General features: G+C 43.4%; 2 protein-coding genes across 8 annotated transcripts in view; one reads left to right on the top strand and one right to left on the bottom strand.

Moving 5' to 3' along the window:
• Positions 1-8,782, bottom strand: part of abcc1 (ATP binding cassette subfamily C member 1 (ABCC1 blood group)) — a 75,779-nt gene extending 66,997 nt beyond the window's left edge. For 5 of the 7 annotated variants that reach the window (XM_090197749.1, XM_090197750.1, XM_090197754.1 and 2 more), the window contains exons 1-2: positions 8,549-8,765; positions 4,100-4,276 (exon numbers count right to left, since the gene is read on the bottom strand). In XM_090197749.1, the coding sequence (XP_090053875.1) occupies positions 4,100-4,276; positions 8,549-8,596 (225 nt within the window). In that variant the 5' untranslated portion in view covers positions 8,597-8,765. Of the gene's footprint in view, positions 1-4,099; positions 4,277-8,548 lie in introns of all 7 variants that reach the window. The other 2 variants (XM_090197751.1, XM_090197758.1) reach the window with 2 other exon arrangements.
• An 8,437-nt stretch (positions 8,783-17,219) lies between these two features.
• LOC110539049 (myosin-11) overlaps positions 17,220-24,962 on the top strand; it is a 79,169-nt gene continuing 71,426 nt past the window's right edge. The window contains 4 exon segments of the mRNA XM_090197748.1: positions 17,220-17,433; positions 21,261-21,504; positions 21,925-22,095; positions 23,178-23,334. Coding sequence (XP_090053874.1) covers positions 21,337-21,504; positions 21,925-22,095; positions 23,178-23,334 — 496 coding nt within the window. The 5' untranslated portion in view covers positions 17,220-17,433; positions 21,261-21,336.

The raw sequence follows: 24,962 nt of genomic DNA, 5'->3' as shown, positions 1-24,962 counted from the left end.
TTGATATATATGTTTATCTGGTTGTTCAGAGAGAGAGAGAGAGTGTTAGCTTGATATATATGTTTCTCTGGTTGTTCAGAGAGAGAGAGAGAGAGAGAGAGAGTGTTAGCTTGATATATATGTTTATCTGGTTGTTCAGAGAGAGAGAGAGAGAGTGTTAGCTTGCTATATATGTTTCTCTGGTTGTTCAGAGAGAGAGAGAGAGAGTGTTAGCTTGATATATATGTTTCTCTGGTTGTTCAGAGAGAGAGAGTGTTAGCTTGCTATATATGTTTCTCTGGTTGTTCAGAGAGAGAGAGTGTTAGCTTGATATATATGTTTCTCTGGTTGTTCAGAGAGAGAGAGAGAGTGTTAGCTTGCTATATATGTTTCTCTGGTTGTTCAGAGAGAGAGAGTGTTAGCTTGATATATATGTTTCTCTGGTTGTTCAGAGAGAGAGAGAGTGTTAGCTTGATATATATGTTTCTCTGGTTGTTCAGAGAGAGAGAGAGAGAGTGTTAGCTTGATATATATGTTTCTCTGGTTGTTCAGAGAGAGAGAGAGTGTTAGCTTGATATATATGTTTCTCTGGTTGTTCAGAGAGAGAGAGAGAAAGAGTGTTAGCTTGCTATATATGTTTCTCTGGTTGTTCAGAGAGAGAGAGAGAGTGTTAGCTTGATATATATGTTTCTCTGGTTGTTCAGAGAGAGAGAGAGAGAGAGTGTTAGCTTGCTATATATGTTTATCTGGTTGTTCAGAGAGAGAGAGAGAGAGTGTTAGCTTGCTATATATGTTTCTCTGGTTGTTCAGAGAGAGAGAGAGAGAGTGTTAGCTTGATATATACGTTTCTCTGGTTGTTCAGAGAGAGAGAGAGTGTTAGCTTGCTATATATGTTTCTCTGGTTGCTCAGAGAGAGAGAGAGAGTGTTAGCTTGATATATATGTTTCTCTGGTTGTTCAGAGAGAGAGAGAGTGTTAGCTTGCTATATATGTTTCTCTGGTTGTTCAGAGAGAGAGAGAGAGTGTTAGCTTGATATATATGTTTCTCTGGTTGTTCAGAGAGAGAGAGAGAGTGTTAGCTTGTTATATATGTTTATCTGGTTGTTCAGAGAGAGAGAGAGAGAGAGTGTTAGCTTGATATATATGTTTCTCTGGTTGTTCAGAGAGAGAGAGAGAGTGTTAGCTTGATATATATGTTTCTCTGGTTGTTCAGAGAGAGAGAGAGTGTTAGCTTGATATATATGTTTCTCTGGTTGTTCAGAGAGAGAGAGTGTTAGCTTGCTATATATGTTTCTCTGGTTGTTCAGAGAGAGAGAGAGAGAGAGTGTTAGCTTGATATATATGTTTATCTGGTTGTTCAGAGAGAGAGAGTGTTAGCTTGCTATATATGTTTATCTGGTTGTTCAGAGAGAGAGAGAGAGAGAGAGAGAGAGAGTGTTAGCTTGATATATATGTTTCTCTGGTTGTTCAGAGAGAGAGAGTGTTAGCTTGCTATATATGTTTATCTGGTTGTTCAGAGAGAGAGAGAGAGAGAGAGAGAGAGAGAGTGTTAGCTTGATATATATGTTTCTCTGGTTGTTCAGAGAGAGAGAGAGAGAGTGTTAGCTTGATATATATGTTTCTCTGGTTGTTCAGAGAGAGAGAGAGAGAGTGTTAGCTTGATATATATGTTTCTCTGGTTGTTCAGAGAGAGAGAGAGAGAGTGTTAGCTTGCTATATATGTTTCTCTGGTTGTTCAGAGAGAGAGAGAGAGTGTTAGCTTGATATATATGTTTCTCTGGTTGTTCAGAGAGAGAGAGAGAGAGTGTTAGCTTGCTATATATGTTTCTCTGGTTGTTCAGAGAGAGAGAGTGTTAGCTTGCTATATATGTTTCTCTGGTTGTTCAGAGAGATAGAGAGAGAGAGTGTTAGCTTGCTATATATGTTTCTCTGGTTGTTCAGAGAGAGAGAGAGAGAGAGAGAGAGAGAGAGAGAGTGTTAGCTTGCTATATATGTTTCTCTGGTTGTTCAGAGAGAGAGAGAGAGAGTGTTAGCTTGCTATATATGTTTCTCTGGTTGTTCAGAGAGAGAGAGAGAGAGTGTTAGCTTGCTATATATGTTTCTCTGGTTGTTCAGAGAGAGAGAGAGAGAGTGTTAGCTTGCTATATATGTTTCTCTGGTTGTTCAGAGAGAGAGCGAGAGAGAGTGTTAGCTTGCTATATATGTTTCTCTGGTTGTTCAGAGAGAGAGAGAGAGAGTGTTAGCTTGCTATATATGTTTCTCTGGTTGTTCAGAGAGAGAGAGAGAGAGAGTGTTAGCTTGCTATATATGTTTCTCTGGTTGTTCAGAGAGAGAGAGAGAGTGTTAGCTTGATATATATGTTTCTCTGGTTGTTCAGAGAGAGAGAGTGTTAGCTTGCTATATATGTTTCTCTGGTTGTTCAGAGAGAGAGAGTGTTAGCTTGCTATATATGTTTCTCTGGTTGTTCAGAGAGAGAGAGAGAGAGTGTTAGCTTGCTATATATGTTTATCTGGTTGTTCAGAGAGAGAGAGAGAGAGAGAGAGAGTGTTAGCTTGATATATATGTTTCTCTGGTTGTTCAGAGAGAGAGAGAGAGTGTTAGCTTGATATATATGTTTCTCTGGTTGTTCAGAGAGAGAGAGAGAGAGTGTTAGCTTGCTATATATGTTTCTCTGGTTGTTCAGAGAGAGAGAGAGAGAGAGAGAGAGTGTTAGCTTGATATATATGTTTCTCTGGTTGTTCAGAGAGAGAGAGAGTGTTAGCTTGATATATATGTTTCTCTGGTTGTTCAGAGAGAGAGAGAGTGTTAGCTTGCTATATATGTTTCTCTGGTTGTTCAGAGAGAGAGAGAGTGTTAGCTTGATATATATGTTTCTCTGGTTGTTCAGAGAGAGAGAGAGTGTTAGCTTGCTATATATGTTTCTCTGGTTGTTCAGAGAGAGAGAGAGAGAGAGAGAGAGTGTTAGCTTGCTATATATGTTTCTCTGGTTGTTCAGAGAGAGAGAGAGAGAGAGAGTGTTAGCTTGCTATATATGTTTCTCTGGTTGTTCAGAGAGAGAGAGAGAGAGAGAGAGTGTTAGCTTGCTATATATGTTTCTCTGGTTGTTCAGAGAAAAAAGGTCTTGCTATATACACTACCGTTCAAAAGTTTGGGGTCACTTAGAAATGTCCTTGTTTTTGAAAGAAAAGCACATTTTTTGTCCATTAAAATAACATCAAATTGATCAGAAATACAGTGTAGACATTGTTAATGTTGTAAATGACTATTGTAGCTGGAAACTGATGACTTTTTATGGAATACCTACCTATGTGTACAGAGACCCATTATCTGCAACTATCACTCCTGTGTTCCAATGGCACGTTGGGTTCGCTAATCCAAGATTATCATTTTAAAAGACTAACTGATCAATAGAAAACCCTTTTGCAATTATGTTAGCACATCTGAAAACTGTCGTCCTGATTAAAGAAGCAATAAAAAACTGGCCTTCTTTAGACTAGTTGAGTATCTGGAGCATCAGCATTTGAGGGTTCGATTACAGGCTCAAAATGGCCAGAAACCAAGACCTTTCTTCTGAAACTTGTCAGTCTATTCTTGTTCTGAGAAATTAAGGCTATTTCCATGCGAGAAATTGCCAAGAAACTGAGGATCTCATACAACGCTGTGTACTACTCCCTTCGCAGAACAGCGCAAACTGGCCCTAACCAGAATAGAAAGAGGAGTGGGAGGCCCCGGTGCACAACTGAGTAAGAGGACAAGTACATTAGAGTGTCTAGTTTGAGAAACAGACGCCTCACTAGTCCTCAACTGGCAGCTTCAGTAAATAGTACCCGCAAAACACCCGTCTCAACGTCAACAGTGAAGAGGTGACTCCGGGATGCTGGTCTTATCTCATTGTAAGAACCGTGGAGACAGGTAGACACAGAAAACACAGAAAACACAGATCACACAGACACATGCAGAAAAACCTGGACACGTACACACACCACCACCCCAGACTCTCCCTATAAACACACACACACCACCCCAGACTCTCCTTATAAACACACACACACACACACCACCCCAGACTCTCCCTATAAACACACACACACACACACACACCCCCCCCCCCCTGGACTCACGGTTTTGGCTCTGTTGAGGTGGGTCATGCATATGTAGCCCCGGTCGTGGCTTTTGAGGTACAGGAAATAGACTGGGGCACAGACCCAGAGGTAGAGACAGGGGACCCATACCAGCACTGTGTTCTGAAAGCACTGGGTCAGATCTGGGTTACCCACGTGCCACGTACGGTTCCAATCCTGAGGTGGGGGGGGGGGGGGGGGATTAAATGACAGATGACTGAGAGACACAGCAGCTCATTCAACATAGTGTTGATAAGGACATGGTGACCTAAGAAGAGAGAGACTGGCAACCAGACAGGGCAGGCTAATAAATGACACCCTATGGGACCTGGGAAAATGTAGTGCACTATACAGGGAATAGGAAAGCATTTGGGGTCAAAAGTAGTGCACTATACAGGGAAATAGGAAAGCATTTGGGGTCAAAAGTAGTGCACTATACAAGGAACAGGGTGCCATTTGGGGTCAAAAGTAGTGCACTATACAGGGAACAGGGTGCCATTTGGGGTCAAAAGTAGTGCACTATACAGGGAACAGGGTGCCATTTGGGGTCAAAAGTAGTGCACTATACAGGGAACAGGGTGCCATTTGGGGTCAAACGTAGTGCACTATATAGGGAAGAGTGTGCCCTATGGGACAAAGCCTCAGACTGCTGTGTTCAGACAGTGAATTATGACAAGGCCTAATGTTAGTAGAGCTACAGAGACAAATACATTCATACATCACACTACATAACTACACCTTGTGTGGAAACAGACACTTTTAGTCACACTGTGTGTGTGTGTGTGTGGTGTGGTGTGTTGTGTTGTGTGTGTGTGTGTGTTGTGTGTGGTGTGGTGTGGTGTGTTGTGTGTGTGTGTTGTGTGTGTGGACGACCACAGCGTCTGTTCTTCATCTCAGCTTCTAATAAAACCCACATAAACATTCCTGCCTTGGCACAAAGGAGGGAACCGGAGGCAGGGTGCCAGGCCACACAGACACACCTTCCTCTCTCGTTCCTTTCCTAAAGCCTATCGCTTTTGGCTGTATTGTTTGATAACACTTTACTAAAATTTCTGAGTTCATAAGGCATTTATAACACTGATATAACACCGAGACAACACGAACACGATCACGAGACAACACTGAGACAATACAATCACGAGACAACACTGAAAAAACACGATCATGAGACAACACTGACACAACAATGAGACAACACGATCATGAGACAACACTGAGACAACACTGACACAACACTGAGACAACACAATCACGAGACAACACTGACAACACTGACACAACACAATCACGAGACAACACTGAGACAATACAGTCACGAGACAACACTGAGACAATACAGTCACGAGACAACACTGAGACAACACGATCACGAGACAACACTGAGACAATACAGTCACGTGACAACACTGTCACAATACAACACTGAGACAACACTGTCACAATACAACACTGAGACAACACTGACATGAAACAACACTGACAACACGAGACAACACTGAGACAACACTGTCACAATACAACACTGAGACAACACAACACTGAGACAACACGATCACGAGACAACACTGACACAACACTGACACGAGACAACACTGAGACAACACTGTCACAACTCTGAGACAACACTGTCACAACACTGAGACAACACGAGACAACACAACACTGAGACAACAACACTGAGACAACACAACACTGAGACAACACTGACAGAACACTGAGACAACACTGACAGAACACTGAGACAACACTGAGACAACACAACACTGAGACAACACAACACTGAGACAACACAACACTGAGACAACACTGACAGAACACTGAGACAACACTGACAGAACACTGAGACAACACTGACAGAACACTGAGACAACACTGACAGAACACTGAGACATGTTATGACAGCTGTTTTTTTACCTGAATCCTGAGTCGTACTGTGTATGTATGTTGAATAACCCTACTGTTTAGTCAGTCTGACCAGGGCTGCTAAAGAACAAGCAACTCCAAGGTACTCATGACCAGTGACCAGTTCAGTGATTTTGGAAAGCACTTGTCTCAATACCCTTTGGCTTCAAGACAAGCCCTCCTTACCCCTGTGGAATTTGTTTGGTTCAATAACTGAGCCAGTGAGTAGACAACAAAGCCCTGTAGAATATAGAAGTGTACAATCACACTACCAGGTCTCTCATAACAGGATCCAAAGGGCTGTGGGACTGGGTGATGAGATTGCATGTTATCATAACTCAGGAAGCCATAGACCTTATTGACAAAATGTGTGTTATTAGGCCTAACAGTGTCTGAAATCCCAAACCTAGAACAGCAGCTGGAACATTGTGGAAGGCAAGACTAGGCCTAACAGTGTCTGAAATCCCAAACCTAGAACAGCAGCTGGAACATTGTGGAAGGCAGGGCAACCCGTCTGCTTAGCGAGACTAGGCCTAACAGTGTCTGAAATCCCAAACCTAGAACAGCAGCTGGAACATTGTGGAAGGCAGGGCAACCCGTCTGCTTAGCGAGACTAGGCCTAACAGTGTCTGAAATCCCAAACCTAGAACAGCAGCTGGAACATTGTGGAAGGCAGGGCAACCTGTCTGCTTAGGGAGACTAGGCCTAACAGTCTCTGAAATCCCAAACCTAGAACAGCAGCTGGAACATTGTGGAAGGCAGGGCAACCTGTCTGCTTAGGGAGACTAGGCCTAACAGTGTCTGAAATCCCAAACCTAGAACAGCAGCTGGAACATTGTGGAAGGCAGGGCAACCTGTCTGCTTAGGGAGACTAGGCCTAACAGTGTCTGAAATCCCAAACCTAGAACAGCAGCTGGAACATTGTGGAAGGCAGGGCAACCTGTCTGCTTAGGGAGACTAGGCCTAACAGTGTCTGAAATCCCAAACCTAGAACAGCAGCTGGAACATTGTGGAAGGCAAGGCAACCCGTCTGCTTAGGGAGACTAGGCCTAACAGTCTCTGAAATCCCAAACCTAGAACAGCAGCTGGAACATTGTGGAAGGCAAGGCAACCCGTCTGCTTAGGGAGACTAGGCCTAACAGTGTCTGAAATCCCAAACCTAGAACAGCAGCTGGAACATTGTGGAAGGCAGGGCAACCCGTCTGCTTAGCGAGACTAGGCCTAACAGTCTCTGAAATCCCAAACCTAGAACAGCAGCTGGAACATTGTGGAAGGCAAGGCAACCCGTCTGCTTAGGGAGACTAGGCCTAACACTAATTGACCTACACCCTGTTATTAACATTTGGGCAAATGGACCTCTAACACTTGTAGCTAAATTCCTTAGGCCATGATGAGCAAAAGCCCTATCTGGCCAGGCCAGCTGACAGTTGACTTATGAGGCAATATACTGCATGTTATGACCGCACATAGATAGATTCTATCTACATGACAGTATGTGTCACTTCAAACATGTGTAACTCTTTTGGGCTCCCGAGTGGGGCAGCGATCTAAGGCACTTCATCTCAGTGCTAGAGGCGCCACTACAGACCCTGGTTTGATCCCGGGCTGTATCATAACCCGGCCGTGATTGGGAGTCCCATAGGGAGGCGCACAATTGGTCCAGCATCGTTAGGGTTTGGGCCCCGGGGGGAGGCCGTCATCGTAAATAAGAGTTTGTTCTTTAACTGACTGGCCCAGTTAATCTTCTAGTTCAGTGCCATAACAAGTTTGGTTGGATTCCACAGGTTTAGGTTTCTAGTTCGTTTTTGGGGGGGTTTCTATCTAGCTAACGTAATAATAATGTCCTCTCTATGTTGCTGCTACTCGCAGTGGATGGTGTGTACAGGTTTAAACAAACAATGTCATCTTGCAACAGCTGATAGACTTGCTGTACGTGTTCTTGTGTTGTGGACCTTGCTATCAAGACGGGCTTGCCATCATACCTGGGTGTTATGTCAGGAAAGTTACCTAGCGAACATTTCATCGAAACACTTTGCTCTATCATCAACAGAGCAGAGGTAGTGCGAGTCTCGAATTAAAGTTGTTAGACTAGAGTGAGTTTTAGCTAGCAGGTTAGCTAACATAATAGGAATCAATGGTGTTTTAAAAATCACTGAAAGCTGTTAAGCTAGCAAAGACACAACTTCACAATAAAAACGATTTGTCGACTTTTATTGATAGCGATATACCTTTTTAAAAATGCACTACCACGTTATTTCAACCTCTCTATTTCACACATTCTTAATGAAACGAAGCTTAGCTAGTTAGCTCAAGTCAACCGGCATAATGAACGACGGCCTTGCTAGCCTAGCTAGCTACTGTTAGCTAACACCAGTGTTACCAAAGACAGGACAGTAACGTTGTGTGATATTACCATGCTTAGTTCAGGCAGACACCGTCATTACAAGCAAAGCCGCTAACAACAAGCTGGGGAAACAACTGTAAGGCGTCAACATTGTAAAGACAGCAGGAGAGTTGACTAGCTTCGGTGGCAACAGTGGAACTTACCCAAAACGGGTCGGAACCGTCCGCACTGCAGAACTTGTCCAAACCCATTCGCGGTTGATCAAGTTTTCCTCTGATAATTTGGGGTTAACGGCGCTACCGCTTTGCTTTGGTTTCATAAGCGCACTTCTGTTGGCGCTCCTGTAAACAAGATAGAAGGTTACCGCTAGGGGGCGCTATAACTACATCGGTAACAGTGCGTTTAGCTGGTGTGTGGGTGTGTGTGTGTGTGTGTGTGTGTCACATGTTATTTTACTCTGTGGGGGGCCACCGCTGGTGTGCATGAATAACACAACCTCTAGAATGACGTGCAAATAGCACACTTTTCCCTATGGGTCCTGGTCAAAAGTAGTGCACTATATAGGGAATGAGGTGTGTGTGTAACAACAGTGTAACAACAGGGGCCTCAGAAAGTAGTCACACCCCTTGACTTGATCCATATTATTGTGTGTTACAGCCTGAATTCAAAATGGATTGTGTCACTGATCTACACACAGTATCCCATAATGGAATTATGAATGAAGACATTTTTTACAAAAATATTTTTTTTAAATGAAAAGCTGAAATGTCTTGAATCAATAAGTATTCAACTCCTTTGTTATGGCGAGGAGCCGAAATAAGTTCAGGAGTAAACATGTGCTTAACAAGTCACATAATAAGTTGCATGGACTCACTCTGACTGCAATAATAGTGTTTAAGATCATTTTGAAATGACTACCCCACCTCTTTACTCTACACATAGAAATTATCTGTAAGGTCCCTCAGTCGAGCAGTGAATTTCAAGCACAGATTCAACCACAAATAAGAGGGAGGTTTTCCAATGCCCCGCAAAGAACGGCAACTATTGGTAGATGGGAATGAAAAAAATTATATTCCTTTTCAGCATGGTGCAGTTATTACTTCCACTTTGGATGGTGTATCAATACACACAGTCACTACAAAGATACAGGCGCCCTTCCTAACTCAGTTGCCAGAGAGGAAGGAAACCGCTCAGAGAGGAAACCGCTCATGAGGCTAAAGGTAACTTAAAACAGTTACAGAGTTTAATGGCTGTGATCGGAGAAAACTGAGGATGGACAAACAATATTGTAGTTACTCCACAATACTAACATAAATGAGTGAAAAGGAAGGAATACAAATATTCCAAAACATACATCCTGTTTGCAATAAGGCACTAAAGTAATTCTGCAAAAGATGTGGCAAAGAAAGGAACTGTTGGTCCTAAATACAAAGTGTTATGTTTGGGGCAAAACCAACACACATCACTGAGTACCACGCTTCATATTTTCAAGCATGGTGGTGGCTGCATCATGTTATGGGTCTGCTTGTCATCGGCAAGGACTCGTTTTTTAGGATAAAAAGTAACAGAATAGAGCTAAACACAGGCAAAATCCTAGAGGAAAACCTGGTTCAATCTGCTTTCCACCAGACAGTCAGAGACAAATTCACCTTTCAGCAGGACAAATACCTTAAACACAAGGCCAAATATACAAGTCAACATTGAATGTTCCTTTGTGGCCTAGTTATAGTTTTGACTTAAATCGTCTTGAAAATCTATGACAAGACTAGAAAATGGCTGTCTAGCAACGATCAACAACCAACTTGACAGAGCTTGAAGAATTGTAGAAAGAATAATGTGCAAATATTGTACAATCCAGGTGTGTAAAAGCTCTAAGAGACTTACCCAGAAAGACTCACAGCTATAATCGCTACCAAAGGTGATTCTAACATGTATTGACTCAGGAGGTTGAATACTTATCTAATTAGGATATATTACCGTTTTATTTTCCATTAATAAAATACAAAAATATAAAAAATGTTCTTCCACTTTGAAATGACAGATTATTTTGTGTAAATCGTTGACAAAAAAAAGACAATTTAACCCATTTTAATATGACTTTATAACACAACATAAATGTGAAAAACATCAAGTTGAGGGAATACTTTCTGAAGGCACTGTTGTTCACCCCCACATCCTGGCTGCTGTCTCATCCATACAAGGCCCAAATGTCCCAAATGGCACCCTATTCCTTACATAGTGCACTACTTTTGACCAGAGTAGTGCACTATGTAGGGAATAGAGTGCCATTTGGGATGCAGACATACCCACAGCTGTCTCATCCTTATATGGTCCTGTTCCCTTGGGTCAGTTTGATCATTTGAATAACCATACAGAGAGATAGCGTGTGGCACTAGGCCTGGAGAGCTACAGAGAGATACCATGTTGATATAGCTTAGTCCTAGGCCTGGAGAGCTACAGAGAGATACCATGTTGATATAGCTTAGTCCTAGGCCTGGAGAGCTACAGCGAGATACCATGTTGATGTAGCTTAGTCCTAAGCCTGGAGAGCTACAGAGACATACCATGTTGATATAGCTTAGTCCCAGGCCTGGAGAGCTACAGAGAGATACCATGTTGATATAGCTTAGTCCTAGGTCTGGAGAGCTACAGAGACATACAATGTTGATATAGCTTAGTCCTAGGCCTGGAGAGCTACAGAGAGACACCATGTTGATATAGCTTAGTCCTTGGCCTGGAGAGCTACAGAGAGACACCATGTTGATATAGCTTAGTCCTTGGCCTGGAGAGCTACAGAGAGATACCATGTTGATATAGCTTAGTCCCAGGCCTGGAGAGCTACAGAGAGATACCATGTTGATATAGCTTAGTCCCAGGCCTGGAGAGGTATAGAGACATACCATGTTGATATAGCTTAGTCCTAGGCCTGGAGAGGTATAGAGACATACCATGTTGATATAGCTTAGTCCTAGGCCTGGAGAGCTAGCCACAAGTGGTGATGGAAATAAATGGTGCTCCCCGCTGTCTCCTAGTGGGGGTATATGGTAATGATACCTCTCTCCTAGTGGGGGGTATAGGGTAATGATACCTGTCTCCTATTGGGGGTATATGGTAATGATACCTGTCTCATAGTGGGGTTATAAGGTAATGATACCTCTCTCCTAGTGGGGGGTATAGGGTAATGATACCTGTCTCCTAGTGGGGGGTATAGGGTAATGATACCTCTCTCCTAGTGGGGGTATAAGGTAATGAATGATACCTGTCTCCTATTGGGGGTATATGGTAATGATACCTGTCTCATAGTGGGGTTATAAGGTAATGATACCTGTCTCACTCTCTCATTATACTGTCTGTCACACAACCAGTTGAAGTCGGAAGTTTACATACACCTTAGCCAAATACATTTAAACTCAGTTTCTCACAGTTCCTGACATTTAATCCTAGTAACAATTCCCTATCTTAGGTCAGTTAGGATCACCACTTTATTTTAAGAATGTGAAATGTCAGAATAATAGTAGAGAGAATGATTTATTTCAGCTTTTATTTCTTTCATCTCATTCTCAGTGGTTCAGAAGTTTACATACACTCAATGAGTATTTGGTAGCATTGCCTTTAAATTGTTTAACTTTGGTCAAAAGTTTTGGGTAGCCTTCCCACAAGCCTCCCACAATAAATTGGGTGAATTTTGTCCCATTCCTCCTGACAGAGCCGGTGTAACTGAGTCAGGTTGGTAGGTGTCCTTACTCGCAAACACTTTTTCAGTTCTGCCCACAGATTTTCTATAGGATTGAGGTCAGGGCTTTGTGATGACAACTCCAATACCTGGACTTCGTTGTCCTTAAGCCGTTTTGCCACAACTTTGGAAGCATGCTTGGGGTCATTGTCCATTTGGAAGACCCATTTTCGATCAAGCTTCAACTTCCTGACTGATGTCTTGAGATGTTGCTTTAATATATCCACATAATTTCCATCTTCATAATGCCATCTATTTAGTGAAGTGCACCAGTCCTTCCTGCAGCAATGCACCCCCACAACATGATGCTGCCACCCCCGTGCTTCACGGTTGGGATGGTGTTCTTCTTCCACAACATGATGCTGCCACCCCCGTGCTTCACGGTTGGGATGGTGTTCTTCTTCCACAACATGATGCTGCCACCCCCGTGCTTCACGGTTGGGATGGTGTTCTTCTTCCACAACATGATGCTGCCACCCCCGTGCTTCACGGTTGGGATGGTGTTCTTCTTCCACAACATGATGCTGCCACCCCCGTGCTTCACGGTTGGGATGGTGTTCTTCGGCTTGCAAGTCTCTCTTTTTTCCTCCGAACATAACGATGGTCATTATGGCCAAACAGTTCTATTTATGTTTTATCAGACCAGAGGACATTTCTCCAAAAAGTACGATCTTTGTCCCAATGTGCAGTTGCAAACTGTATTCTGTCTTTTTTATGGCGGTTTTGAAGCAGTGGCTTCGTCCTTGCTGAGCGGCCTTTCAGGTTATGTCGATATATGACTCGTTTTACTGTGGATATAGGTACTTTTGTACCTGTTTCCTCCAGCATCTTCACAAGGTCCTTTGCTGTTGTTCTGGGATTGATTTGTACTTTTCTCACCAAAGTACGTTCATCTCTAGGAGACAGAATGCGTCTCCTTCCTGAGTGGTATGACGGCTGCGTGGTCCCATGGTGTTAATACTTGTGTACTATTGTTTTAACAGATGAGCGTGGTACCTTCAGGTGTTTGGAAATTGCTGCCAAGGATGAATCAGACTTGTGAAGGTCTACAATTTTCTTTCTGAGGTCTTGGCTGATTTATTTTGATTTCCCCATGATGTCAAGCAAAGAGGCACTGAGTTTGAAGGTAGGCCTTGAAATACATCCACAGGTACACCTCCAATTGACTCAAATGATGTCAGTTAGCCTATCAGAAGCTTCTAAAGCCATGACATAAGTTTCTGGAATTTTCCAAGCTGTTTAAAGGCACAGTCAACTTAGTGTATGTAAACTTCTGACCCACTGGAATTGTGATATAGTGAATTATAAATGAAATAATCTGTCTGTAAACAATTGTTGGAAAAATTACTTGTGTCATGCACAAAGTAGATGTCCTAACCGACTTGCCAAAACTATAGTTTGTTAACAGGAAATGTGTGGAGTGGTTGAAAAACGAGTTTTAATGACTCCAACCTAAGTGTATGTAAACTTCCGACATCAACTGTACCCTAACCACACATACATCAGTATCTCTCTCTTTATCTATCTTGCACTCACTCTCTGTCACGGTCTCTCTCTGCATGTGTAATAGTTTAACTTTCATCCGTCCCCTCGCCCCAACCCGGGCTCGAACCAGGGACCCTCTGCGCATATAGACAACTGACACCCTCAAAGCATCGTTACCCATCGCTCCACAAAAGCTGCGGCCCTTGCAGAGCGAAGGGAACAACTACTTCAAAGTCTCAGAGCGAGTGACGTCACCCGATTGAAACGCTATTAGCGCGCACCACCGCTAACTAGCTAGCCATTTCACATCGGTTACACATGCCTCTCCCCCTCTTTCTCTCTACCTTCTCTCTCTTTATCTCTCTCTCCCCTCTCTATCCCCCCTCTAACTCTCTCCCCCTCTTTCTCTCTACATCTCTCTCTCCCCTCTCTACCACCCCTCTAACTCTCTCTCTCTCTCTCTTTCTCTCTACCCGTCTCGCTCTTTCTCTCTCTCCCCCCTCTCTGCCCCCCCCCTCTTTCTCTCTCCCCCTCCTTCTCTCTATACATGTGACTATATGGTAACACACAGCAGAGTTCCAGATCATAAGGCATTATGACACAGACAAGGTTCAGTCCACAGTTAGTGGTAACACACAGCAGAGTTCCAGATCATAAGGCATTATGACACAGACAAGGTTCAGTCCACAGTTAGTGGTAACACACAGCAGAGTTCTAGATCATAAGGCATTATGACACAGACAAGGTTCAGTCCACAGTTAGTGGTAACACACAGCAGAGTTCCAGATCATAAGGCATTATGACACAGACAAGGTTCAGTCCACAGTTAGTGGTAACACACAGCAGAGTTCCAGATCATAAGGCATTATGACACAGACAAGGTTCAGTCCACAGTTAGTGGTAACACACAGCAGAGTTCTAGATCATAAGGCATTATGACACAGACAAGGTTCAGTCCACAGTTAGTGGTAACACACAGCAGAGTTCCAGATCATAAGGCATTATGACACAGACAAGGTTCAGTCCACAGTTAGTGGTAACACACAGCAGAGTTCCAGATCATAAGGCATTATGACACAGACAAGGTTCAGTCCACAGTTAGTGGTAACACACAGCAGAGTTCTAGATCATAAGGCATTATGACACAGACAAGGTTCAGTCCACAGTTAGTGGTAACACACAGCAGAGTTCCAGATCATAAGGCATTATGACACAGACAAGGTTCAGTCCACAGTTAGTGGTAACACACAGCAGAGTTCCAGATCATAAGGCATTATGACACAGACAAGGTTCAGTCCACAGTTAGTGGTAACACACAGCAGAGTTCTAGATCATAAGGCATTATGACACAGACAAGGTTCAGTCCACAGTTAGTGGTAACACACAGCAGAGTTCCAGATCACAAGGCATTATGACACAGACAAGGTTCAGTCCACAGTTAGTGGTAACACACAGCAGAGTTCCAGATCATAAGGCATTATGACACAGACAAGGTTCAGTCCACAGTTAGTGGTAACACACAGCAGAGTTCCAGATCATAAGGCATTATGACACAGACAAGGTTCAGTCCACAGTTAGTGGTAACACACAGCAGAGTTCCAGATCATAAGGCATTATGACACAGACAAGGTTCAGTCCACAGTTAGTGGTAACACACAGCAGAGTTCCAGATCATAAGGCATTATGACACAGACAAGGTTCAGTCCACAGTTAGTGGTAACACACAGCAGAGTTCCAGATCATAAGGCATTATGACACAGACAAGGTTCAGTCCACAGTTAGTGGTAACACACAGCAGAGTTCCAGATCATAAGGCATTATGACACAGACAAGGTTCAGTCCACAGTTAGTGGTAACACACAGCAGAGTTCCAGATCATAAGGCATTATGACACAGACAAGGTTCAGTCCACAGTTAGTGGTAACACACAGCAGAGTTCCAGATCATAAGGCATTATGACACAGACAAGGTTCAGTCCACAGTTAGTGGTAACACACAGCAGAGTTCCAGATCATAAGGCATTATGACACAGACAAGGTTCAGTCCACAGTTAGTTTCCACAATGTCCTTACATGCACTTGAGCCAAGTAGGCCATTGACTCTGAGTAAATAGAATGCAAAATATCTTCAAGATAGCATTGAAAGCATTAAAACACATAAGCTATGTCCCAAATGACACCTTATTCCCTATATATGGGCCCTGGCCACCCTGGTCAAAAGCAGTGCATTATATAGGGAATAGGGTGCCATTTGGGACTCAAAAGCTGGTTCATTTCCATGCATTTCCATGGGCTGTAATGTCTAATTATGCCACATATCTTGATCATTTCTCATTGAGCACACAAACTCTGTCCAGAGAGAGAGAGAGAGAGACGGAGAGAGAGAGAGAGACGGAGAGAGAGAGAGAGAGAGACGGAGAGAGAGAGAGACAGAGAGAGAGACAGACAGAGAGAGAGAGACAGAGAGAGAGAGACGAGAGAGAGACAGACATAGAGAGAGAGACAGAGATAGAGACAGAGAGAGAGACAGAGAGAGAGACAGAGAGAGAAAGAGAGAGAAACAGAGAGAGACAGAGAGAGAGAGAGAGACAGAGAGACAGAGAGACAGAAAGAAAGAAAGAAAGAAAGAAAGAAAGAAAGAAAGAAAGAAAGAAAGAAAGAAAGAAAGAAAGAAAGAAAAAGTGAGAGCACAATATTTAGGCTACAGATAAACATATCCTTAGGCTCTATTGTAATCATTATCCTTTCAAAATGTGTCATTTAGATAAAAGGTGAATGGGCCTGTACATGTTTTGTTGTAACCACGGTTTGCTATTCCATAAAATACATCCACGTTTGATTTCATTCATTCCAAAGAAGTGCTCTGGCAGTAGGATTGAATCGGTCTAAGTCACCATCTGTGGAAGGCCAGCGTCCTAGCTAACCTTGTCATGCCAAGGAGTGGAATGACAGCTCAAACAAACTGGTACCAGGGTAATGATAGCACAAACAAACGGGTACCAGGGTAATGATATCACAAACAAACTGGTACCAGGGTAATGATATCACAAACAAACTGGTACCAGGGTAATGATATCACAAACAAACTGGTACCAGGGTAATGATATCACAAACAAACTGGTACCAGGGTAATGATAGAACACACAAACTGGTACCAGGGTAATGACAGCACAAACAAACTGGTACCAGGGTAATGATAGCACAAACAAACTGGTACCAGGGTAATGATATCACAAACAAACTGGTACCAGGGTAATGATAGCACAAACAAACTGGTACCAGGGTAATGATAGCACAAACAAACTGGTACCAGGGTAATGATAGCACAAACAAACTGGTACCAGGGTAATGATGGCACAAACAAACTGGTACCAGGGTAATGATAGCACAAACAAACTGGTACCAGGGTAATGATATCACAAACAAACTGGTACCAGGGTAATGATAGCACAAACAAACTGGTACCAGGGTAATGATAGCACAAACAAACTGGTACCAGGGTAATGATAGCACAAACAAACTGGTACCAGGGTAATGATAGCACAAACAAACTGGTACCAGGGTAATGATAGCACAAACAAACTGGTACCAGGGTAATGATAGCACAAACAAACTGGTACCTCAAATCGTTGGCTGCTGTCAAATTTTGGTCACCATAGAGACGAGGAGGAACCGCGCGCGCTGCTCTCCTCCCACGGGCGGAGCGGGCCGGTTTAAATACCTTGGTAGGATGCTTCATCCGGTGGAAGGATAATTCAACCCTCATCAGTTTACTTGTCCCGTCCCGCTATCTCGTGGAGTAACGTATACCCAGACAACTTTGTAGAATAGACTACATCCCGAGTCCATCATCTACCGGAGAAAGACTAAAGTGAGTATTGAGTCTGCTTCCTTTTAAATAAATGTGGCCGTATACGAATAGTCTACCGGTAACAGCCTGCCGTTCTGTATAGACTGGTGCCAATAGAGAGGTCTGTTACTGCGTGCAGGACAGCGTTGTTTGAACACGGAAATATATATATCTATTGTCAGTTCTGTTAGAAGAAAGACCGTTGGAAAAGGAAATACGCTACAAGGTTTTAGGCGGGCTGCACCTGTTCAGGTGCTACGTGTTGCTTTGCAATGTGTCAATCAACAATGTGCACTTTATTGGACTTTCAGATAAGTTGTTGTCGCTAAATTTAGATGACGTTTCGACTTTTCCATGTAGGACCCAATCGCCTGGGTCTCAGCTTGTGTTTTAGTGTTGTGGTGATATAAGGGTATAGTTGGGTTGGGTTTGAACAGGCAATAAGCACGACACTACCTACCTACCTACTGTGCCTCTTGACAGAGGCTGTGTTTACATACAGGCTAGGATAATAGAGTGATGTTTATGTCAGATGATAGACTTTTTCCAACTGCCATTTCATTTATTAGCATGTCACCTTGTGCAACAATTCATAGACCTAAAACATACAAACATCATCACCAGAAGTTGGTTTGACACCCGAGTTGGGATCAATCCCATTTCAACCCCATCTATTGAAAATACAACCATCATCACCAGAAGTTGGTTTGACACCTGAGTTGGGATCAATCCCATTTCAACTCCCATCTATTAAAAATACAACCATCATCACCAGAAGTTGGTTAGACACCTGAGTTGGGATCAATCCCATTTCAACTCCCATCTATTAAAAATACAACCATCATCACCAGAAGTTGGTTTGACACCTGAGTTGGGATCAATCCCATTTCAACTCCCATCTATTAAAAATACAACCATCATCACCAGAAGTTGGTTAGACACCTGAGTTGGGATCAATCCCATTTCAACTCCCATCTATTAAAAATACAACCATCATCACCAGAAGTTGGTTAGACACCTGAGTTGGGATCAATCCCATTTCAACTCCCATCTATTAAAAATACAACCATCATCACCAGAAGTTGGTTTGACACCTGAGTTGGGATCAATCCCATTTCAACCCCATCTATTAAAAATACAACCATCATCACCAGAAGTTGGTTAGACACCTGAGTTGGGATCAATCCCATTTCAACTCCCATCTATTAAAAATACAACCATCATCACCAGAAGTTGGTTAGACACCTGAGTTGGGATCAATCCCATTTCAACTCCCATCTATTAAAAATACAACCATCATCACCAGAAGTTGGTTTGACACCCGAGTTGGGATCAATCCCATTTCAACTCCCATCTATTAAAAATACAACCATCATCACCAGAAGTTGGTTAGACACCTGAGTTGGGATCAATCCCATTTCAACTCCCATCTATTAAAAATACAACCATCATCACCAGAAGTTGGTTAGACACCTGAGTTGGGATCAATCCCATTTCAACTCCCATCTATTAAAAATACAACCATCATCACCAGAAGTTGGTTTGACACCTGAGTTGGGATCAATCCCATTTCAACTCCCATCTATTAAAAATACAACCATCATCACCAGAAGTTGGTTAGACACCTGAGTTGGAAAAAATCCCATTTCAACTCCCATCTATTAAAAATACAACCATCATCACCAGAAGTTGGTTAGACACCTGAGTTGGGATCAATCCCATTTCAACTCCCATCTATTAAAAATACAACCATCATCACCAGAAGTTGGTTAGACACCTGAGTTGGGATCAATCCCATTTCAACTCCCATCTATTAAAAATACAACCATCATCACCAGAAGTTGGTTAGACACCCGAGTTGGGATCAATCCCATTTCAACTCCCATCTATTAAAAATACAACCATCATCACCAGAAGTTGGTTAGACACCTGAGTTGGGATCAATCCCATTTCAACTCCCATCTATTAAAAATACAACGGCACCATTCAATAACGTGAATGTGAATTTCAATTCATCTCCTGCATTGAAATGGAATTGACCCGACCCCTGGTATCCCCGCTGGCCCAGCCGCCACACAGCCCAGTACCTGGTAACCCGTCCTTACTGTGCAGCCAGAACACCATCAGCTAATGTCAATGTATCCTTTTACTGGGCACTTTCACCTCTTCATTCAAAGACTCCATCATGGACACTCTTACTGACGGGTGTGGCTGCTTTGTGTGATGTATTGTTGTCTCTACCTTCTTAGCCTTTGTTCTGTTGTCTGTGCCCAATAATGTTTGTGTTGCTACCATGCTGTGCTGCTACCATGTTGTGTTGCTACCATGTTGTCTTGCTACCATGTTGTGCTGCTGCCATGTTGTGTTGCTACCAAGCTGTGTTGTCATGTGTTGCTGCCTTGCTATGTTGTCTTTAGGTCTCTCTTTATGTACTGTTGTGTTGTGTCTCGTCGTGATGTGTGTTTTGTCCTATATTTTTATTTAATGTATTTTTAATCCCAGGCCCCCGTCCTCGCAGGAGGCCTTTTGCCTTCTGGTAGACCGTCATTGTAAATAAGAATTTGTTCTTAACTGACTTTCCTCGTTAAATAAATGTTTAATGAAAAAATAAATAGATGTCAATGCTGAGACCAGAGACTAAGCAGCCTAGTGACTGACTGATTGACAGGTCATCATGTTGGTGTCAACAGTAACGCTAGGCTGGAGCTGGCCACGGGAGAGGAGACACTGACTGGACACACAGTTCCCTTATAAGGAATGGAAGTGGTTAAGTCCCTGGCTGTGCCCTTAATCCTATGGGCCCTGGTCAAAAGTAGTGCACTACGTAGGGACTAGGAAGCCATTTGGGACTCAAACCCCTAGCATCTCTCTGTATAGGGCCAATCAGAGGCAGTGGGCTTTGAGGAGAGGTTTCAACCAAACATGGTCATCGTTATCGTCCTCCCAGCATGGCTTATCAACCGCTGTTTCAAGGTTTTATAGCTGCAGTTATCCTGCTGATATTTTACATATTCTATGGCGTCGTGGTCATGGGCAGGCGGAGCTGGGCTGCTGCAAAGCCTTGTGGGTCCTGTGACCCGCAGCAGGGAGAGAAGAAGAGCTGTCAGTGAGTAATGATGACGTGGACCATGCAGTTCACTATATGAAGAGGGGGTTACCTGAGAGGCAGATTGATAAGTGAGGCTGTACTGTACTGTTTATCTTTATTTATTTATGTGGTTGTAAGAGATTGGGAATGAGACCCTGAATAAATCAAAAATTAATCGAGATTGAAACTGAAGCTGTAGACCGATATAACGAGGCATTGGAGGATGAATTTAAAATGTGCTGTTAAACCACAGAGTGATACAGAGAGAGAGAGAGAGAGAGAGAGAGAGAGAGAGGGGGAAGAGAGAGGGGAAGAGAGAGACTGGACACAGACAGACAGACAGACAGACAGACAGACAGACAGACAGACAGACAGACAGACAGACAGACAGACTGTACAGACCGTTGGAATGTTTCTGAGGTCTAAAGTAGCATTTCCTATTAATCACTGGAATTGTTGTGATTGTTGTTGTTTGAGTTGATGTTTTGTGAATTCCCCATCATCATCAGAGGGATAGTTATAACATCATACTCTCTCCCTCTCTTCCTATATCTCTCCTTCTCCTCCTCTCTTCCTATATCTCTCCTTCTCCTCCTCTCTTCATCTCTCCCTCTCTTCCTATATCTCTCTTTCTCCTCCTCTCTTCCTATATCTCTCCTCCTCTCTTCATCTCTCCCTCTCTTCCTATATCTCTCTTTCTCCTCCTCATCTCTTTCTCCATCTCTCCCTTTTCCTCTCTCTTTCTCTCCCTCTCCCTCAGCTTTGAGACCGACTCTCCAATCACTGACCTTCCAATCACAGACGACCTTCCTGTCACCGACGACGACCTTCCCAAGATGGCTGCCGACTCCGCCTCTGACGACAGCAAGTTCCTGCGGCAGGACGACGACTTCAGGAACAGTGGTGTGGGACAGGCTGATTGGTCGGCCAAGAAGATGGTGTGGATCCCGTCAGAGAAGGAGGGGTTTGAGGCCGCCAGCATCAAGGAGGAGAAGGGAGACGATGTAAGGATGTTACACCCCAAATGGCACCCTATTCCCTATATAGTACACTACTTTTCACCAGGACCCTAGTAAATCTTCATCCTCCTCTTCCTCCTTCTCCTCATCTTCCTCCTCATCCTCTTCCTCCTTTTCCTCCTGTTCCTGATCTTCCTCCTCCTCATCTTCATCATCTTCCTCATCCTCTTCCTCCTCTTTTTCCTCCTCCTCCTGCTCCTCTTCCTGTTCTTCCTCCTCATCCTCTTCCTCCTTTTCCTCCTGTTCCTGATCTTCCTCCTCCTCATCTTCATCATCTTCCTCATCCTCTTCCTCCTCTTTTTCCTCCTCCTCCTGCTCCTCTTCCTGTTCTTCCTCCTCCTCCTCTTCCTCCTCTTCCTCCTTCTCCATCTCCTGTTCTTCCTCCTCCTCTCTCCTCCTCTCCAGGTGCTGGTAGAGTTGGCTAACGGTAGGAAAGCGACAGTCAACAAGGATGACATCCAGAAGATGAACCCTCCTAAGTTCAGTAAGGTGGAGGACATGGCAGCTCTAACCTGTCTCAACGAGGCCTCTGTCCTCCACAACCTCAAAGAGAGGTACTTCTCCAGCCTCATCTACGTGAGTACACTCTTACAACACATGGGTTCCTAAAGGGTTCTTCAGTCCCCATAGGAGAAGCCTTTTGGGTTCCATGTAGAAACCTCTGTGGAAAGGGTCCTATATGGAACCCAAAAGGATTCTCCCTGGAACCCAAAAGGGTTCTACCTGGAACCCAAAAGGGTTCTACCTGGAACCAAAAGGGTTCTACCTGGAACCAAAAGGGTTCTTCTGGAACCCAAAAAGTGTTATTCAAAGGGTTCTCCTATGGGGACAGCCGAAGATCCATTTTAGGTTCTAGATAGCACCTATTTTTTCACCTTTTACTGCAGTGGGCTAAATCAGCGTCGCACAGAGTGTTTCCGGGTAGTCTTAAACAAATCTACGTTGAAACAAAAGCATACACCTCACACACATGGTTATGGGTTGAAACAAAAGAAGACCCTGGTACCATGTCAGATACAGAGTTGAAATGTATTCAATGTTGAGTTTGTATCCCAGTATTACACTTTATATACATCTCAGAAGACTGAAATCTAACAAAACCGTTTGACGAAGAAACACAGAATTCTCAGCGGGTTTTTATGAATAGTGTTTATAAAATTATAAAATGATTAATAATATGAATAACATTCCACCCATGAGGCCACTGGAGGATTTGATCATTTGACTGCAGGAAACGCATACAAGTGTACAGACAATATCAGTATAGACACACACACACACAATACACACACAAACATGATGTCAATGAGCAAATTGTGCTGAAGTTTTTATCATGTGTACAGAACAAAAATGATGATTTTGTTTTAACTGTATGTTGATCCTAACCTTTCCTCCTCCTCTTCATCATCTTCCTCTTCTTCCTCTTCCTCCTTTTTCTCCCCTGCTCTCTTCCTCCTCTTGCCCCTCTCCTCCCCTCTTTCTCCTCTCACCTCCTCCTCCTCTCTTCCTCCTCCCCTCCTCCTCTCCTCTCTTCTTCCTCCATCCTCCCTCCTCCTCCTCTCCTCTTCCTCCATCCCCTTCCTTCACCTCCACTCCCCTCCTCTCCCCCTCCCCCTCCTCTCTTCTTCTCCTTCCCCTCTTCCCCCTCCCTTCTCCAGACGTATTCAGGTCTGTTCTGTGTGGTGGTGAACCCCTATAAGATGCTTCCTATCTACTCAGAGAAGATCATTCAGATTTATAAGGGGAAGAAACGCCACGAGGTTCCTCCTCATATCTACTCCATCACTGATAACGCTTACAGGAACATGATGCAAGGTAAAGGGGAGGGAGGGAGAGAGGGAGAGAGAGAGAGAGAGAGAGAGGGGTGTGTGTCATTTAATGAATGTTCTAGAAATGGGACAATACAGTTTAATTGAGGACAGGCGATACAGCATTGAATGTCTAGAGATATCTGTCTGGTCTAGCAGTGGATTTAACCTTAAACTTGCCTTCCAAATGCCTTCCTTGCCTTCCTGGTATTCCCTGTATAGTTCACTACTTTTCACCAGGGCCCTACTCCCTATATACAGTGCCTTGCGAAAGTATTCGGCCCCCTTGAACTTTGCGACCTTTTGCCACATTTCAGGCTTCAAACATAAAGATATAAAACTGTATTTTTTTGTGAAGAATCAACAACAAGTGGGACACAATCATGAAGTGGAACGACATTTATTGGATATTTCAAACTTTTTTAACAAATCAAAAACTGAAAAATTGGGCGTGCAAAATTATTCAGCCCCTTTACTTTCAGTGCAGCAAACTCTCTCCAGAAGTTCAGTGAGGATCTCTGAATGATCCAATGTTGACCTAAATGACTAATGATGATAAATACAATCCACCTGTGTGTAATCAAGTCTCCGTATAAATGCACCTGCACTGTGATAGTCTCAGAGGTCCGTTAAAAGCGCAGAGAGCATCATGAAGAACAAGGAACACACCAGGCAGGTCCGAGATACTGTTGTGAAGAAGTTTAAAGCCGGATTTGGATACAAAAAGATTTCCCAAGCTTTAAACATCCCAAGGAGCACTGTGCAAGCGATAATATTGAAATGGAAGGAGTATCAGACCACTGCAAATCTACCAAGACCTGGCCGTCCCTCTAAACTTTCAGCTCATACAAGGAGAAGACTGATCAGAGATGCAGCCAAGAGGCCCATGATCACTCTGGATGAACTGCAGAGATCTACAGCTGAAGTGGGAGACTCTGTCCATAGGACAACAATCAGTCGTATATTGCACAAATCTGGCCTTTATGGAAGAGTGGCAAGAAGAAAGCAATTTCTTAAAGATATCCATAAAAAGTGTTGTTTAAAGTTTGCCACAAGCCACCTGGGAGACACACCAAACATGTGGAAGAAGGTGCTCTGGTCAGATGAAACCAAAATTGAACTTTTTGGCAACAATGCAAAACGTTATGTTTGGCGTAAAAGCAACACAGCTGAACACACCATCCCCACTGTCAAACATGGTGGTGGCAGCATCATGGTTTGGGCCTGCTTTTCTTCAGCAGGGACAGGGAAGATGGTTAAAATTGATGGGAAGATGGATGGAGCCAAATACAGGACCATTCTGGAAGAAAACCTGATGGAGTCTGCAAAAGACCTGAGACTGGGACGGAGATTTGTCTTCCAACAAGACAATGATCCAAAACATAAAGCAAAATCTACAATGGAATGGTTCAAAAATAAACATATCCAGGTGTTAGAATGGCCAAGTCAAAGTCCAGACCTGAATCCAATCAAGAATCTGTGGAAAGAACTGAAAACTGCTGTTCACAAATGCTCTCCATCCAACCTCACTGAGCTCGAGCTGTTTTGCAAGGAGGAATGGGAAAACATTTCAGTCTCTCGATGTGCAAAACTGATAGAGACATACCCCAAGCGACTTACAGCTGTAATCGCAGC

The sequence above is a fragment of the Oncorhynchus mykiss genome, chromosome 13 (genome assembly GCF_057628025.1).
Source record: "Oncorhynchus mykiss isolate SJ-2025 chromosome 13, ASM5762802v1, whole genome shotgun sequence".
Lineage (NCBI taxonomy): Eukaryota > Metazoa > Chordata > Actinopteri > Salmoniformes > Salmonidae > Oncorhynchus > Oncorhynchus mykiss.
This window is presented reverse-complemented; position numbering and strand designations above follow the sequence as displayed.